The 17411-nt window shown below is 44.3% G+C and overlaps 1 protein-coding gene across 1 annotated transcript in view; it reads left to right on the top strand.

Moving 5' to 3' along the window:
* The window catches only part of LOC137653565 (protein hobbit-like), a 572883-nt gene that overhangs the window by 38672 nt on the left and 516800 nt on the right, over positions 1–17411 (top strand). Inside the window, 1 exon segment of the mRNA XM_068387072.1 lies at positions 9811–9972. Within this exon segment, the coding sequence (XP_068243173.1) occupies positions 9811–9972 (162 nt within the window).

Genomic DNA, 17411 nt, shown 5'->3' with positions numbered 1-17411 from the left:
TGCCGATCAACACTACTACCACTAACCTAACCCACGCCAGTGACGTCACTCCTTTATAGCACATCTATGAACATTTGTATATTTTTCTCTTTGGTTTTTTCGTTCATCTCTCATTTCTTTTTGCCGATGGCGGATTCCCTGGTCCCCATATCTAAGTTAAGTGCCAAGTCTATGAGTTTTGAGCTTTTGGGGGTAGCATTGCCATTAATTTTAATTTTATTCGAGGTTTTATTTTTTTCCTCTTGTCGGACCGCTTGCGGCTCCCTTGCTGGCTTGCTACCGCCTTCGCTCGTTCTTAACGTATTGCAATTGGTCTTCCATACTAATTGTTTTTCGTTTCGAACCTTATTTTGGAGGTTTTTCTCAGATTACACCTCATCATTGTGCTTTGGATATTATTTTGATGTTTTGATGATTTACTACGTATCATAGTTTTGAACTCGGTTGGCAAGCCTGCCTTCGGGCATGGCCTAGTTGGTTTCGCTACCGCATTAAGAGTTTATATTATTATATTATTGATATTATATTGATCTTATTAATAATTATTGCGATTACCGTCTAGTTATCGCTTAGTTTGAGTGGGACTCTCGCGGGGCAGTTGTTATTTTATTTGTTTCTTACCGTTCGGCATCTACCTGAGGTAGAAGTTATGATGGTATCCCTGTCTAGTGCGACTCCTCCCGCTCTGGAGGGCTGCCAGCTATTATCCCCCTGCCATTCCCTTGCGTCCTTCTCTTACTAATTTTACTTTAAGTTACGCATGCCTATAACCAGTTCAGTGTGTTACAGTACATCATTTAACATTATTGTACATTATTTTACACTATTTTATTGCTCATTCCGTTTATGATCATTCCGTTTTACTTATGTGGTTCCATCGGTCAGGTTGGTACTCCTGTCCTCCCTCATGCCCACGTGATATCCTCCTGCCCTCTCATTGGTTAGTTCTCGTTGCCTCCTTTCCCCCCCCATTATCCCCATTCGGGGATTCCTCTCGTCTCTCATGTTGCGTGAGCGGTTTGGCATTACGGATCGAGTCCTTCTCGTACCTCAGCCTTGCCACCACCTCCTCCCCCCCTCACACCATCCCTTCCTGGGATACCTTATGACTCACTATAGTTGGTACCGAGAACATCCACCGGGGTTTCAGTCTAGTACATTCATTCTCATGCCTTGTCGTAGCCCTTTTTCCCCGCCGCTCTGATTGGCCATCGGTCGGCTGGGGGAACTTGGTTGTGTATTGGTTATGTTTCGTTATGTACTGTATTATTTTCGTTTCTACTATAATGTAGAAATTTTTGTTCGTGGGGTATCACGGAGGAGCGGATATTTGTTGTTATATTATTTATTGTCGGTGTTCATTTGGGTTCTTGTGGCTGGCGGAGAGTCATTGAACTCCTTCCTCCCTCCCCTTTTGACTCCCCCTACCCCGGTAGGCATGTTACGACCCCGGGGTCTCTCATAGTTGTCTCCCCGGAGCCAACAGGTAGCATGTTATTATAACATGCTATTATAACATTTTTATCCTATACTTCCCCAGTAACAACGGGATAGTATATCTCCTACTATGACAATATTATTTCATTGAATGATCATATCTAATTACGGAATTGTTTAACAGGGAACATGTTATTATAAGGTAGCATGTTATTATAAACCCTTTTTTATTTTATACCTCCCTGGTAATGACGGGATGGTATATTCCTCGCTATGACAATATTATTTCATTGATAATCTTAACTTATTACGGAATTGTTTCAACAATGTCAGTTAATTTTTGATATTTTTTCCCCGGTTACTATACCGGTCCGAAATTTTGTTCATAGCCTTTTGTCCCGATTTCATATCGGTCTATTTTAAGAATCCGGAACACCCGGATCTTTTTAGGTTATTAACCTATTATGGGATACTCATGTATCTGTATTTTATTCTATACTTCCCAAGTAGCGACAGGATAGTGTATTTCAAGCTATGACAATATTATTTCATTGATAAACCTTATCTTATTACGGAATTGTTTTAACAATGTCAGTTTATTTATAAGTTTTTCCCCGGTTATTAAACCGGTCCTAGAGTTGTTCATAGCCTTTTGTCCCGGTTTCATATCGGTCTACTTTAAGAATCCGGAACACCCGGATCCTTTTAGGTTACTAACCTATTATGGGATACTCATGTATCTTTATTTTATTCTATACTTCCCAAGTAGCAACGGGATAGTATATTTCTCGCTATGACAATATTTTTTCATTGATAATCTTAACTTATTATGGAATTGTTCTAACAAAGTCAGTTAATTTATGATAAGTTTTTCCCCGGTTACTGTACCGGTCCGAAATTTTGTTCATAGCCTTTTGTCCCGGTTTCATATTGGTCTAATTTAAGAATTCGGAGCATCCGGATCTCTTTAGGTTACTGACCTGCTATGGGATACTTATGTATCTTTATGTTATTCTATACTTCCCCAGTACCGACGGGATAGTATATTTCTCGCTATGACAATATTATTTCATTGATAATCTTCACCTTTTATGGAATTATTTTAACAATGTCAGTTAATTTATGAAAAGTTTTCTCCCCGGTTACTATACCGGTCCGAAAATTTGTTCATAGCCTTTTGTCCCGGTTTCATACCGGTCTATTTTAAAAAATTCGGAACACCCGGATCTTTTTGGGTTACTACCCTACTATGGGACACTCTGTAGGTGCCCTTGTCGTTACTATCTATAATTTTAACTTCGGATATAATCTTTTGGGATTTTCATTTTATTTCCTTTGTGATTGATCGATTTAAACATTTATTCTCGATCTATTTAGTTTACATTCCCAACGGAGTTACCTTGTTCATTAGTAACGATATACCCTCTTTCGGAGCTCGCAGTCTTCCATGACTTCTACCTTGGCGACTCTTTAGATCTGGGTTGGTGGGTTCGCCTGGAGTGTCAGGGCAAAGAGACCCTGTGTCTCTCCCTTTTAGGGGTTTTCAAGGAAGCACGTGGCTGATGTCAGGCCACGTCCTGTTGTCCCTAAAGTTAAAGCTACCCGCCAGCCCCTATCAAAGACTCACAGGTCTCCCAAATCACAAACCAGTTAAGACTTCTCTTGGGTCGAGAGCGAAGCCCGGCCTGAAACCTACGACCCCGGAGGCTCCCTTCGATCCAGCAGCCCTTTCAAGATTGATGCAATGGCCTCTCGTGGCATGGTTGGTTTCAACCTGACCTTTCATTAGAAGGGGCCAGCGTCCGATCCCATGTATGAGGTAGAAATTCATTTCTATTTTGAACACGATGTTGTGTTGATGTGTTTCCATATTTATGTATGTATGTGCGTGTGTACGTATATATACGTATGTATATGTATGTATGTGTATATATATTATATTGCAATGGGTTCCCTTGTTAGCACCCTCACTGAGAGAGTGCTAAACCAGATAGCCTCGTACAGGGTCTCATTCGTTATGGGCTACCTCAACAGCACAATATATCATCCCGGATGCCTCTAAGCTCCCGGAATTTGTCGAAAGCAATCCGTGGAAGGCGGCCTTGCACTCTCCCTTCAAAGATGGTATGTTAACCATCGAAGGGTTTGGCACCCGGACTGTAGAAGATTTTGAATTCTACCCGCCGGGTCTACAGTTCCCTCTCTCTGGTTTCGCATGCCTTACCGAGGAGACACTCGTAAGGTTTGACAAGGTCCCCAAAGAAACCGAAATGTACCCGAAGGGGCAGGCTCAGTCCACCTGGGTCCGTCCCTTAAACGAGTGGGAGTGTGTTAACACTACGTTAACACCTCACGAGAGCCCGTACACGATGTTTCTACTGGAGGAGTAAACCCCTACTCCGTGTGTCACTAAGATAGTGGACCTTGCTCAGCAGGCAATAAACGAGGACAAGCCGTTACCGCAACTGAAGGAAACGGATCCGACTTCCCTCCTGTCCCCGGGGGATCACGATTGCTGGACTAACGCCCCGGCGACCTTCACATCGGGTAAATTAAGCGCTGACTGTGCTTCCATTCAGTTCAGTGAGTGGCTACCCAGGCTTCCGGAATCCCTGATATGCCTCGAGTTCGAAGCCTGTATGCGCCTGAGTAGTCCTATCAACTCGGCTACAATGGCAGAAAAGACCTCTTTAATGTATGAAGAAGAACCACCTTTTAAGGTCTTGACGAAGTCATTACTTCAAACCTTACTGTCTGATTCCTACGACTTCTTTGCGGCCAGACGTCGTTGCTGTAGGCATGTCTTGTCTGAGGCCACTATCAGACATGAGCCTAACAAGCTCATTAAAGCCCCAGTCTGGGGCCCTGACTTATTCCCTGAGGATTTAGTCAACAACGTCGTCAGCGGAGCTGCTAGGGTCAATCAGAGCCTCAAGGTTCAATGGGCTTAGTCCCCAAGCACAAGTTCGAACCGGCCAGCAACCAATCTCGAGGTAGAAAGAGTCTGAGATCTTTCCATTCCTTCCAAACCGGCAGTCCCAACAGGTGGTTCAAACCATCCCGGTGGCACAAGGGAGTCAACCTTTCACTTCGAAGGGTCAACCCCAACAGCAATACGTGCTGGTTCCTCAGCCCCAAATAGCAACTACCTCCTATGCTACTTCCCCAGCCCTTAAGCCCACCTTTGAAACTCAGGGTGCTTTCCAGGGTTACCAGCGCGCCAGAGGCGCTAGCTCGAGAGGAACTTTTCGCAACAGCTACTCTCGAGGCCGAGAATTCCGCGGAGGTCGAGGAGGTAAATCCGCAGCAAATCATTGGGAGTTCTCAGGTAGGGGGAAGACTTTACATCTTTCGGAACCGTTGAACGCTCAACATTTGGGCTTTCAGCATAATTTCCAAAGGTCTGGGGTGGAGTTGGATAGAAAGGCCCCCTCCACCAACCAGTTTTCATCAACATCCAACGGAAGAGCTAGTCTTATATGAAAACGATCTATTGCAAAAGGAAGTAAATCGCTTGTAATTTCAGGATCACTTGTTCAGCGGGCCAAAGAAAGACTCAGAATAGCGAAGAGTAATCCTGGACCTGTCGCTTCTGAATTCTTACATTCTTACATCTCTCAGGTGCGGACCTTGCTTCTCTGTGGGGCCGTCACCTCCTCTATGGATCTTGCAGACGTTTGCTATCATGTTCCGATAGCAAGGCATTTTCGTCCGTTTCTAGGCTTCAACTAGGCAAAACTGCCTCACAGCAACTACAGAGTGATAATCTCTTACAACAGTTTTGGTTCCAAATCAACTTCGAGAAATCTCGTTTGGTCCCAAAGACAAGTTTCAATGGCTAGGATTCAATGGGTTCTATGCTCCCACACTCTGTGTCTCCCAACAGCCAAGAGGAACGATATAGCAAAACACAATACGTTTTCTCAAAGACAAATTGTCTTCCGGGAGAAATCAAGAGAGAATCCTGGGTGCCCTCCAGTTTGCCTCAGTAACAGATATACTACTGAAGGCCAGACTGAAAGATATAAGCCGAGTATGGTGCTCCAGGAAAACGAGTAATATCGAGACAAAGGGCTCGACTCCAACCAATTCTGAAGAAAAGACTTCAACCATGGACAAAGGTCAAAATCTGGCAAATCCGTTTCCTTACATTATCCACCCCCAAGCTGGTCATTCACACAGACGCCTCCTTAACAGGCAGGGGGGGGGGGGGGAATACTCTCAGTACAAGAAAGTCCAGGGACTATGGTCGACAATATTCCGCCAACTTCGTATCAATGTTTTAGAGGCCATGGCGGTATCTTTGACCTTAGGCAACCGGCTCCAACCAAAAACCAACATATCAGGTTTCTTCTAGATAGATAGTGGCGGATGCACTTTCGAGGACAACTCCGCTGGAGTCAAAGTGGTCACTAGACCCAAAGTCCTTCAGTTGGATTCTTTCTCAGGTTCCGGATCTCCAGATAGATCTGTTTGCAACAGAGTCTAACTACAAACTAGAGAACTAGAGTGCTACGTAGCCCCCAGCCCGGATCCTCGGGCTTACGCCACAGACGCAATATCATTAGTCTGGAACACTTGGGAGAGAATTTACCTATTCCCACCAATAAATCTGTCGATGAAAGTGTTAGACAAGCTCAGGACTTTCAAAGGACAAGTTGCTCTAGTAGCCCCCATCTGGCCCAAGAACAACGGGTTTCCCCTTCTGGTGGAACTGGGTCTCCACCTCGACAGATCCCCAATCCAATACTAACACAAGCAGTACAACTCGCAGTGTGTTAGCTTCCTCGAATTCAGAATGCCCTAACTTTATGGACTTTATGAAAATTGCAGCTCAAGAGGTGCAGATATTGATCCTCAAATACGCTATTTTTAGAATCAGATAAGAAAGGATCCACCCTTCGACAGTATGATTCGGCTGTTATGAAACTTGCCAGTTTTTAAGGGACTCAAAGGTTGAGACGATGACTATGAATCTGACAGTAACCTTCTTCAGAATTTTATTTGAATCAGGCTTAGCGACTTGTACTATTACCACAAATTAAGTCGGCCTTGAAGGTTTTACAATTAGTTTTAATATTGCCCTTACAGATTCATACTTCTCATCCATCCCGAGAACCTGCGCCAGATTGAAACCATCAACTCACCCTAGCTCAGTTTCCTGGTTTCTGAATGACGTACTTAAGTTGGCTTCAGACACTCTTAACGAGACTTGTCATTATATTCCATTGGTTAGGAAATCCTTGTTCTTAATGAACCTGACTTCTGGCGCCAGAATATCAGAACTTTCAGCTTGTCTAGAGATCCAGGTCATATTGAATTTTTCTCGTCAGGGGAAGTACTCCTTTCCCCTGACAGAAGATTTTTAGCGAAAATGAGGACCCCCAGGACAGACGGTTTCCCTGGAAGATTGTCCCACTTCCGCAGGACCCATCTTTATGTCCAGTAAACACTCTGGAAGCCTACTTAAATATATCTCCCATTCAGTCCTCAGGGCCCTTACCCATTAGAGAAGGTGAAGAACCATCATCCTGAAAGGACTCAGACAGCAGATTCTGTATTTCATTAACGGGCTACCTAGAATCATTCCCACATCACTCCCTCACGTCCATGATATATGAGCTGTAGCTACCTCAGTTAATTACTATGAACTTCACTGGACTTACTAAATATACAGGCTGGAAGTCTCCAACAGTATTTAAACGCCACTGCTTAAAACCTCTGGAAGCCTTATATTTGCTACAGTGGCAGCAGGGAATGTGATTCCTCCTGAACATAGTGAACCTTAATCAACTATGTCTTGCTATCCTCTTACCTGTTATTTTGGATTTTATTTTACTTCCTCAGGTATTGTTCCAAGATTTGGGACCATTTCTCTTGTACAATTTCACTGGGCGGCACAGCTCGGAGCCCAGAAAAGGGATTTTGACGAAGGAAAAATCTATTTCTAGGCGAGAGACCTGTGCCGCCCAGTGAACCCTCCCTTGACTTCCCTCCCAACATGGGCCCCAAACCTTGGGTGCTATGAGGAGTGACGTCACTGGCGTGGGTTAGGTTAGTGGTAGTAGTGTTGATCGGCACCTCGCTGTGGCGGGGATTTTGAAGAGGAGATATCTAAATAGTGCGAGACCTCTGGTTGTGATTTATCACGCCCCAGTATATTATACCGACACCTTATATAGGTGAGCGAGCTGGGTTTAACCTGGCATTCCTATGCAAATTTTTCTCTGGTAATATATAGCAGTTATATTCCTTAGAAATGGTGCTTTAGGAGCATTTCACTGGGCGACACAGGCCTCTCGCGCTGAAATAGATCTTTCCTTCGTCAAAATCCCTTATTTATCACTTTCATCATGCGCGTTAAATGCCTTCTTTGTTTACTGAGCGTGGTTGTTTACTGAGCGTACTTTATGATGCCGTCGTTTCAGGCGGCGTCATAAAGAAAAACATATCATTTGGAAGTCCTAAGAAAAATTAAGTAAAACATTGGTAATAACAAAATCAACATACTGTATAATCAATATAATCGATGCAAAAACTAACCTATACACAGATGTGTACACTAAATGCGTTTGTTTCTTCATTATGATCAGAGAAACGTAAACAAAACATTGGTTGCCATTTTTTATCGTGCTTTTTGGTGTGTTTAGGAAACGCATGATATAAAATTGCCTTTAATATTTGTGCCTGTTTTAGTTTAGGGTACTGTAGTACATGCATTAAGTGTTCTGTACATTAAAGGGTAGTTTGTTAACAGTACTACGTACAAGGGAAGGTTTTAAAAGTCTGAATATACATGTTAAATAAATAGGTAAATATGGTGTCACTACTTCGCGGATTTTCACCTATCGCGGCCGGGTCTGGAACCTATCTACCGCGATAAACGAGGGTTCACTGTAGTGCATGTTCTCAAGACACTTGCGTAAGGCCGGGAACCTTCCCTTCCAACCTCTCCCCCTTGTCCATTGGTCTTCCTGTCAGCGGATAACCTACCGATGACTTGGACGCCGCTGCAGGGGAATCGTCATCATTTGGACCCTCCTCGTTCAACTGTTGACTTTGCCTTTCCCTCTTCCACTGGGAAGAGGAAAGGAAGGGAGTGTGGCCTTTCAGAGATTGACTTCGGTCTTCCTCTTCTCAAGGCTGTCCAGCTTTCATGGGGTTCCAACAATATACTAACGGGGGAGCAACTTTTCCGTTCGCGGGTTAGGTTGCGCTTCTGATTGTTTTTCTTAATCGTTTAAGTGAAATTATAACTGTTTGTAATTTAACTTTCCAGCTTCTTCTCTGTGGTGAACACTTCCCTTCGGAGGATCAGTGGTTTTTCCTATTCGCAAATATTTTTAACTAATTTGAATAATTGCAATTCTTGTTTTATTACAGTTACTCTCCGCTCCCCTTCTCCCATCAATGACGACCGGGAAGGGAGGGCGCAGTTCTTTTTTTATGTTTGTTCCCTTGGTGGTCTCCTTTCCTGTCATGGACTAGGTGTTCCTCCTGAGGGAGTTTTTTGTTACATAATTTATTTTGTTTTTCCTCAGTTAGCAATGCAGATCACATATGGCAGGTACAGTATATTGTTTTGGACTGCTCTCCCCTTCAGGGAAGGAATACCTTTCTTGACCACATACCAATCTTCTTGGACAGGCCAGGCCCTATCAGCATATTCATTCCAAAGATAGGCAGATAGGAGGTTGCTAGAGTCATCTTTGCTTCTGTATGGAACAAGGTAGATTGACATTTCCAGAAAAGATAAAGAACCAACCACTTTGGTTCTAGTAGGGAGTCTTCCGACCCACCAAGCAGTAAGTCTCCCTACATAAAGGAAGATGGTTTGTAGTTTGCATAGGAATAAATAATACATTTTTAGGTAATTTGTATTTTTCTTAGCTATACAAACCTGAGTCCTTTACATTAAACTTCACTTCTCAACCACCCCTCTCAGTTCTGAACTAAAAGGTCATAAGTGAAGAAATTTTGACAGTCGAGAGATGTAGGGTTCCTCACTCCTGCTCTCATCTGTTGCTTAACGTCTCATTAAATCAATTCAATGGCTGTCCAGCTCACACTAAAAACATTTTCCCTACCTAAAGGAAAAATACAAATTACTTTAAAATTTAAAATTTGGAATTTTAAATAATTTCATATTTTAACTTTATGATTGTATTGAATTATTTTTATTTAAAAGATACTGTATTGCTTTTACATTTATCACATATTAAGAATATTAACTTTTTATTGTATGGTCACTGATTACAATTAGATAAATCTTTATGCTGATTTGATGAAAATCCTCTCTCATTTAAAAAAAGTACAATGATTGTTCATGATTTTAACACATAATAGATTCTGTATTTTCTTTTATGTTTGAAGGTTTATGATAAGCGTGGGAAAAGTTCCCATGGAGAAGGAGGGAATAATCAGACTATGGAAGCCATGTTATCTGAAGCTTCCAAAGCTGGGTCATCAGAGGAGGAAATTAACATTGAGCCAATTAAGCTCAGGATCTCCCCATCTATTGTCACTCTTGCGCAGGTAAATATGTTTCCTATTTTCCTAAATGCTATACAATTTATTGCCCTTATTTTATGATAGATAAAATTATATTTCTGTTGACTATGTGCATTCTACTCCTTGCTGTCCAGTCACAACATTCCCATACCAAAATGATCCTCGCTAAAATTGCCTTATCAATTTAGTTAACATGCTCCCATGAATTTCAGTCAAAACTTTGGATCAATACAGTATATAAATATAAGTATGTTATATATTCCTTCTACTGTGCTTACATCTATATGTTGCTTGAAAATGTAAATTCAAGGTAGAATACAAAATGTTCACAAAAGAGAAATAGAGTTTGAGTTTTTTTTTACAAATAGTGTGCACAGAGAAAAGATGTTACCTATACACTAATGTACTCAAGCAAGTTTGTGCTTATACACGTACACCGCACAGTACTTATATACAGTCTTTCTCTCCCTTTCATATATATACCAGTACAAACACACACACACACACACACACACATATATATATATATTTTTGGGGGGGGGGGGGTTCGGGCCATTTCGTCCTGATGGAGGGATTCCTTTAGGTAGCCTTCTAAGGGATATTTGCCGCAGTGATACTCCCAGAGAAATAAACCGAAGGTCTCCAGGATTCTAACTCCTGGCGCAAGTATCCAATTAAGGATACCGCATAATATCAGGGGACGTATTTTTTAGATACGACACATAGCAATCTTCACCCCGAATAGATTTAACTCTTTGATGTAAAGGAGAAGAGTGGGAAAAGAAAGGGGTGCCGATCTAGGTACCTGGTGGACCTCCTATCCATACTAATACCGGCCGCCCGGTGTTTTGTATTAAGTTTTGGGAATAATCATGCAATTTCCAGCATCTTCATCTTCTGGAGAGTTGAGCATTAATTCTTTCCTGTGTATAATTTTAGGCTTCCTTCTCACAGTTGAATTTGAATAATTTAAGTGTATTTGTTTGAGTGTTGCCACGAACTGGAGGCGGCCATTTTACGACCGCAGTTGCCCGTTATTATTGCATTTTATTTAGTCAGTAGGGCGACATTTCCCCGTATTTAGCTATAATATTAGCTAGTTAGGCAAATTATACAAGTGAAGATTGTGCTTACAGATATATTATTATTCCTCTTCCTATTATGTACCTTTACTTTTCGTATGCGGCGGGAGCCCCGGCGGTACCAACCTTGGCCGTGGTTCCTACCAGAGCTAGGCTAGCCTCACTCATATATACGTTAGTAATGTAATTCCCCATGTTTAGCCTCACCCTATCATTCATTATTGATTCGGATGAGGAATTACATCCTCTGGAATCTATGGATAAGGTTCGATATACATTCTCTCTCAGAGAAAAGAGGTTAAACCCTTCCTCCTTCCCTGAGTGCCGCCGCCGCTACAGGCGGCAACCACTGTCTTTCTTCATTGCCGTTGAGTAGAACAGAGTTCTTGCCACCTCCGGCTTTGGATCAGATAGTAATTAACTCAGGGTGCCCTTGTCTTGCCACTGACAATGTTGCCAGCAAAGGAACCATGTTTCCTCTGCCGCCGGCGATGTCGTCAGCACTGGGAGCCAGGCTTCCTCAGTCCACTGTTGAAGGTTGAAGGTAGGTGCTATACCTGTCGCCACCTCTCTTCTCAGTGAACTACAAGACCCTTTCCTTTCCCCCTTCTGTCCTTTAGTGACGTCATAGCCGTCACAGCATTCTTTCACTGGTATTCTGACAGTCGGGATCCCGGCTTGCCAGGTTGACTGCGTTACCGGCTGGTGTCCTGACTGTGGCAGTTATTTCACCCCGCCTCAGCCACCTTCCCCCTTACGTCCCTCCTTCACCGGAAGTGAATATCACTGGGGGAAGATTGAGACGGCCCTGACGGCTGCCAGTGGGAAACCTAATGTACTTTTGAGAAGTCCTCAGCCCTATCTTGGTCTGCCATCCACAATTATTGTCGCCAGTGGTATAGCCGGCGGCAGGCCTTTTGTGGATGGGTGGAAGCCAGAATCAGGTGGATTCTTACCCCTTCCATTGGAACTCTCATTCTGGCAAGGAGACAGTAGGCGGCCTGATAGTCCTCCTACACTTCCAATTGTTGTGCTAAACCATAATAATAGGAAAAACTCCTTCCTTAATGCTTTCTCTCTCTATCAGTTAGTGCCGCCAGGTACTAGCCTAACCCCGGCAGTGCCGCTGGTTGAACTACAGTATACAAATATACAGTAGTACACATATTTTCTAACATACTCTTTGTTTCCTATCACAGTTTATTGTTGGGACCACGATATTATGTTGAGGTTTGAGTACTCCCTCAACACCCAGATGGTTTCTTCTATCATCGGGACCCTAAGAAATCACCGATCAGTATTAATGTATACTACAGGTAGATAATGATAGTATAGACACTTACTAACCCTAACTCTAGTTCTAGTTCCTAGAGTTTCTTCTGCCTTGTATTCTCCCTACCAGAGAAACCAAATGTTATTACTGATGGAGGTCTCAGCAATGGCCTGGGAGAGGAAACACAGATATGTGTCTTTTCTACTTCCTTTCAAGCTTACTATCCTAAGCTATTATATACAATAGTGATTACTATTGTTAATAAAAATGTATGCTTTTATATCAATGATATAAAAACCACAATACTCATCGGATCCTTTTCCTTTACAGGAGGAGCCGATGGAGAAGTGTGCAGCCTTGTTCTGCAACCACAAGGGTAAAGACTTTTGTGGACACACGATGTGCAGGACTTATGCCCCCTGCTGTATCGTGTCGAGAGTCCTAAAGTATTGGGACCTGAAGGGTTGCCCCACCTGCTCAACCCTGTTGGCCAACGGCTTCGAAGAAGCCCTCCCAGTCAACTTAGAGACTAGGGACACAGCGAGAGAGACCCTTCGCAAGTGGGTAAGAGGATTCCAAAAGAACTCTCCGGGACCATACCTACCCAACGACTCCCTAAGGTGCCTTATGTTCCCCAAGGCTCTACCAAATGGGGTAGTGCCTCAGGAACAGGTCGAGCCTCTTCTTGTACAACTGAAGATCAATGCAGACATACACAAGGCCCTGGAAGGCATGGACATCCACTAAGAACAGATGTCAGAAGTGTCCACTGATACGAAACAGGACCTACTGCAAGGAGGACCTGAAGAAGATGTGGAACAACCACGAACGGAGGAAGAAGGATCCGTTTCGACGGTAACTGAAAACCCTCGGTTCACTGTGACGGTACACCAACCTATGCCGTCAACCTCTTCAACTCCAACTCCTCAACCAGCTACACAGGTCGACAAGGTGAAGCGATCCTCACGTCGATCCAGCGGATGTTGGAATCGTTCCAGAAGGAACAGGAGATGATGAAGCAGTCTATCCAGCAACATCAGAGACTGATAAAGGAAAGGGACCGCCCTCGACCTTCCAGGGGCTCCACTAAGAAGCCCCTTAGAGTATTGGATCTCCCTCACTGCTCCGAAACCAACCCCTGGAGGTATGCGGAGCATATGCCCATGATGAATGGGAAACTATTCGTCTCAGAGACGTTAGGAGCCAAACTATTTGAAGATCTTGAGTTCTGGCCTAGCTTTTCAGCTTACCCAGACTGTTACGTGAGACTGCGGGATGAACATGCATCCCGTGAGGAAACAATACCTAAAGAAGTCATTGTCTTCGAGCATGACAAGGCGCAAGCCATCCTCCTAAAATCCTTGAAAGGTGCCGGGTACACCAACTCCAAAGTCTCAGCACTGAGCAAGAGGCACCCCACCTTTATTGCTCCTTCCTCCATCTCTTTCCCATTTTCAGAGAAAGCTCTAGACTTTGCAATCAAAGCAGTCGAAGAGGGCAAACCCTGCCCAGCTCTAGAGGAATGCAAACCATTCTCTCTAGCAATGCCTGCCTGTGAGTAGAAGTGGAAAGATGTCCACCTAACCTTCTCCGTCTCGAAATTGGATCAAGAGGTAGCAGGCCAGTAGTTGTATGAGAACCTTCCGAAGTTGCCAGACCATCTTCAGAGGAGGGAACAGGAGACGAAGGAGAGACTTGCAGCCTCCCTTTCTCATCAGAACTGCCTGGAAATGAGCGCAGGCCTACATAACGCCCCAGAAATGTATATTTTCCTGGCTAAGTCTCACATGGGAACCCTTGTGAAAGTCTTATATGCTTTCATCAGAGCAAGGAGAGCCTGCAGAGAGCACGTGTTTGCCTCAGCGACAGTAAAACACGAACCCAGCAAGCTGATTTCATTGAGCATCTGGGGTAAGGACCTTTTCCCACAGGAATTGGTCCGAGAGGTCATAGCCAGAGCAGCCACGGAGAATAGGAACCTGCTCCAAAAGTGGAGCATGACCTCAAAGAGGAAATCTTCCTCAGACGTAGGTCCCCAGCCTAAGAACAAAAAGGCAAGGAGACCACGCAGACTTGCGCAACTTCTTGCCTTGACCATGGCTACGATGCCTCAACTGGTAGCCCAGCCTCAGACCACCTTCCAGATGGTTCCTCAACAGCTGGTAGCTCAGTCGCCAGTATTTAACCCTGGCTTTGAGAGGCAGTCAATTACCTTTCGCCCCTACAAAGGAAAAGGCCCAAGGAGAAGTTCCTCCAGAAACCCTCAAGGGGGTGAGGAGGACGTGGTCACGGAAACAAGTCCTCAGGACCCCCCAAGCAATGAGGGGTTCCAGGTAGGGGGCAGACTGTACCACTTTCGGGATTGTTGGACCTTCAATCCCTGGGCCCACAGCCTAATCACGAATAGACTCGAGTGGAAATGGAACAGAACTCCACCCCGTTTTACAGAATTCTTCCAACACTCCACCCCCTCGTTAGAAGAATATACCTCAGAACTCTTGAACAAGAAGGTAATAACGAAAGTGAAATCCATCAAATTCCAGGGAAGGCTGTTTTGTGTTTCCAAGAAAGACTCAGACAAACTCAGAGTCATTCTAGACTTGTCTCTACTCAGCAAGTTCATCGAGAACAACAAGTTCTGAATGCTTACTTTGCAACACATAAGGACCCTTCTACCGAAAGGGGCGTACACAGTCTCAGTAGACCTAGCAGACGCTTACTGGCATCTGCCAGTCAGCCACCCATTCTCCTCCTACCTAGGATTCAAGCTACAGAAGAAGAAATTTGTCTTCAGAGCAATGTCCTTCGGACTGAACACAGCCCCAAGGATACTCACGAAGCTAGCAGACACAATTCTCCAGCAGCTACGCTCCGAAGGAGTTCAAGCGGTAGCATATCTAGATGATTGGCTGGTGTGGGCAGCATCCAAGACTACTTGTCTGCAAGCAGTCAAAAAGGTGATCCAGTTCCTGGAATACCTGGGCTTCAAGATCAATCGCAAGAAGTCTTGCCTTTCTCAAGCTCAGAAGTTCCAATGGTTCCATTCCATCCAAGAAGAGGAGAGAGATAGCGGGAGCTGTTAAGAGACTAATCCGTCACAAGAGGATTTCAAGACTCCAACAGGAAAGAGTATTGGGCTCTCTCCAGTTTGCAGCAGTGACAGACCCTGTGCTACAAGCACGTCTAAAAGATGCGTCAGGAGTCTGGAGAAGATACGCATCAAACGCACAAAGAGATCAACTAAGGTTGACCCCGACCCTATTGCGCACACAGTTAAGGCTGTTGTCAACAGCCAAGAGCCTAGCACGGACAATCCCCCTACAACCACCACAACCATCAGTGGTGATACACACGGACGCCTCCTTGGAAGGATGGTGAAGCCATTCTCACGAGAGAAAAGTGCAAGGGAATTGGTCGCACCAGTTCAAAACCTTTCACATCAACATCTTGGAAGCTGTGGCAGTTTTTCTGACGTTGAAGAAACTATCCCCTCGCAGAGCAATCCACATCAGATTGGTCCTGGACAACGAAGTGATAGTAAAATGTCTAAATCGACAAGGCTCGAGATCACCTCACATCAACCAGGGGATGGCACTTATCAGCAGTTTACCCACAAGGTTTCCGCAATGTGACAGCGGACGCTCTGTCCAGGCGAAAGCCGATAGAGACAGAATAGTCCCTAGACGCAGACTCATTCTCCTTCATTTTGGAAAAAGTCCCGGAACTGCAGATCGACCTCTTCGCAACGAGCGACAACAAGAAACTACCTCGTTACGTAGCACCTTATATGGACCCTCAAGCAGAAGCGATGGACACCATGTCCCTCGACTGGAACGGGGAATCACATTTACCTGTTTCCACCAACCAATATCCTGCTAAGAGTCCTCGACAAGCTAAGATCCTTCAGAGGGACAGCAGCAGTAGTGGCCCCCAAATGGCCCAAAAGCAATTGGTTCCCTCTAGTTCTAGAATTGAAACTAAAGCCGTTTCCTTTACCGATTTTTCCCAACTGGTCCAGAAATCGACTGTCTACGCTTCATCCTCGAGAACCAACAACCTACATCTCATGATTTTCTCGCCCTAGCGGCGAACAAAAAGTTTGGAATTTTGAAGGATAAAGTTGACTTCATCGAAGAGTATAAGTCAAGTTCGACTTGGAGACAATATGAATCGTCATGGAAGAAATGGGTGTCCTTTGTGAAAACAAGGAAACCAACAGAGATATCGATAGATTTCTGTCTCGCGTTCTTCATATACCTACACGAACAAGGCCTGGCTTCCACCACGATTACTGCGTGTAAGTCGGCCCTGACTAGACCACTTCTGTACGCCTTTGAGGTGGACCTCACTAGTGAAATCTTCAATAAGATCCCAAAAGCATGCACTAGACTCAAGCCAGCAACCCCTCCAAAGCCCATCACATGGTCTTTGGACAAAGTCTTGCACTATGCTTCGAACCTAAACAATGAGGATTGTATTCTAAAGGATCTAACACAGAAAGTCATCTTTCTGTTTGCAATAGCCTCAGGGGCTAGAGTTAGTGAAATAGTGGCCTTATCCAGAAATGAAGGCCATATTCAGTTCTTAGACACAGGAGAACTGAACCTTTTTCCTGATCCTGCATTTCTTGCCAAGAATGAACTACCCACTAAGAGGTGGGGTCCTTGGAGAATCTGCCCACTGAAGGAAGATATCTCTCTATGTCCAGTAGAGTGTCTTAAGGTCTATCTTCGAAGAACTTCAGACTTCAAGGGAGGACAGTTCTTCAGAGGCGAAACTTCACGATCAAACCTATCCCTAAGACATCTGAGATCTAAGCTCACCTACTTTATTCGCAGAGTGGATCCTTACAGTACACACGCAGGTCACGATCCGAGAAAAGTTGCTTCGTCTTTGAATTTCTTTCAACACATGGACTTTGAGAGGCTCCGCTCATACACTGAATGGAAATCATCCAGGGTCTTCTACAAACACTATGCGAAGCAAGTACATGAAATAAAACACTTTGTGGTGGCAGCGGGTAGTGTCCTAAAACCCGTCGTCTAGTGCTGCGATGAACAGCGGACTGTTTTGGGACTCAAGAGTGTATCAGGTGCATGGGTATTCGT

This window comes from Palaemon carinicauda, chromosome 14, assembly GCF_036898095.1.
Source record: "Palaemon carinicauda isolate YSFRI2023 chromosome 14, ASM3689809v2, whole genome shotgun sequence".
Classification (NCBI taxonomy): Eukaryota; Metazoa; Arthropoda; class Malacostraca; order Decapoda; family Palaemonidae; genus Palaemon; species Palaemon carinicauda.
Note: the sequence above shows the minus strand (reverse complement) of the source record. Positions and strands in the feature narration are given on the sequence as shown.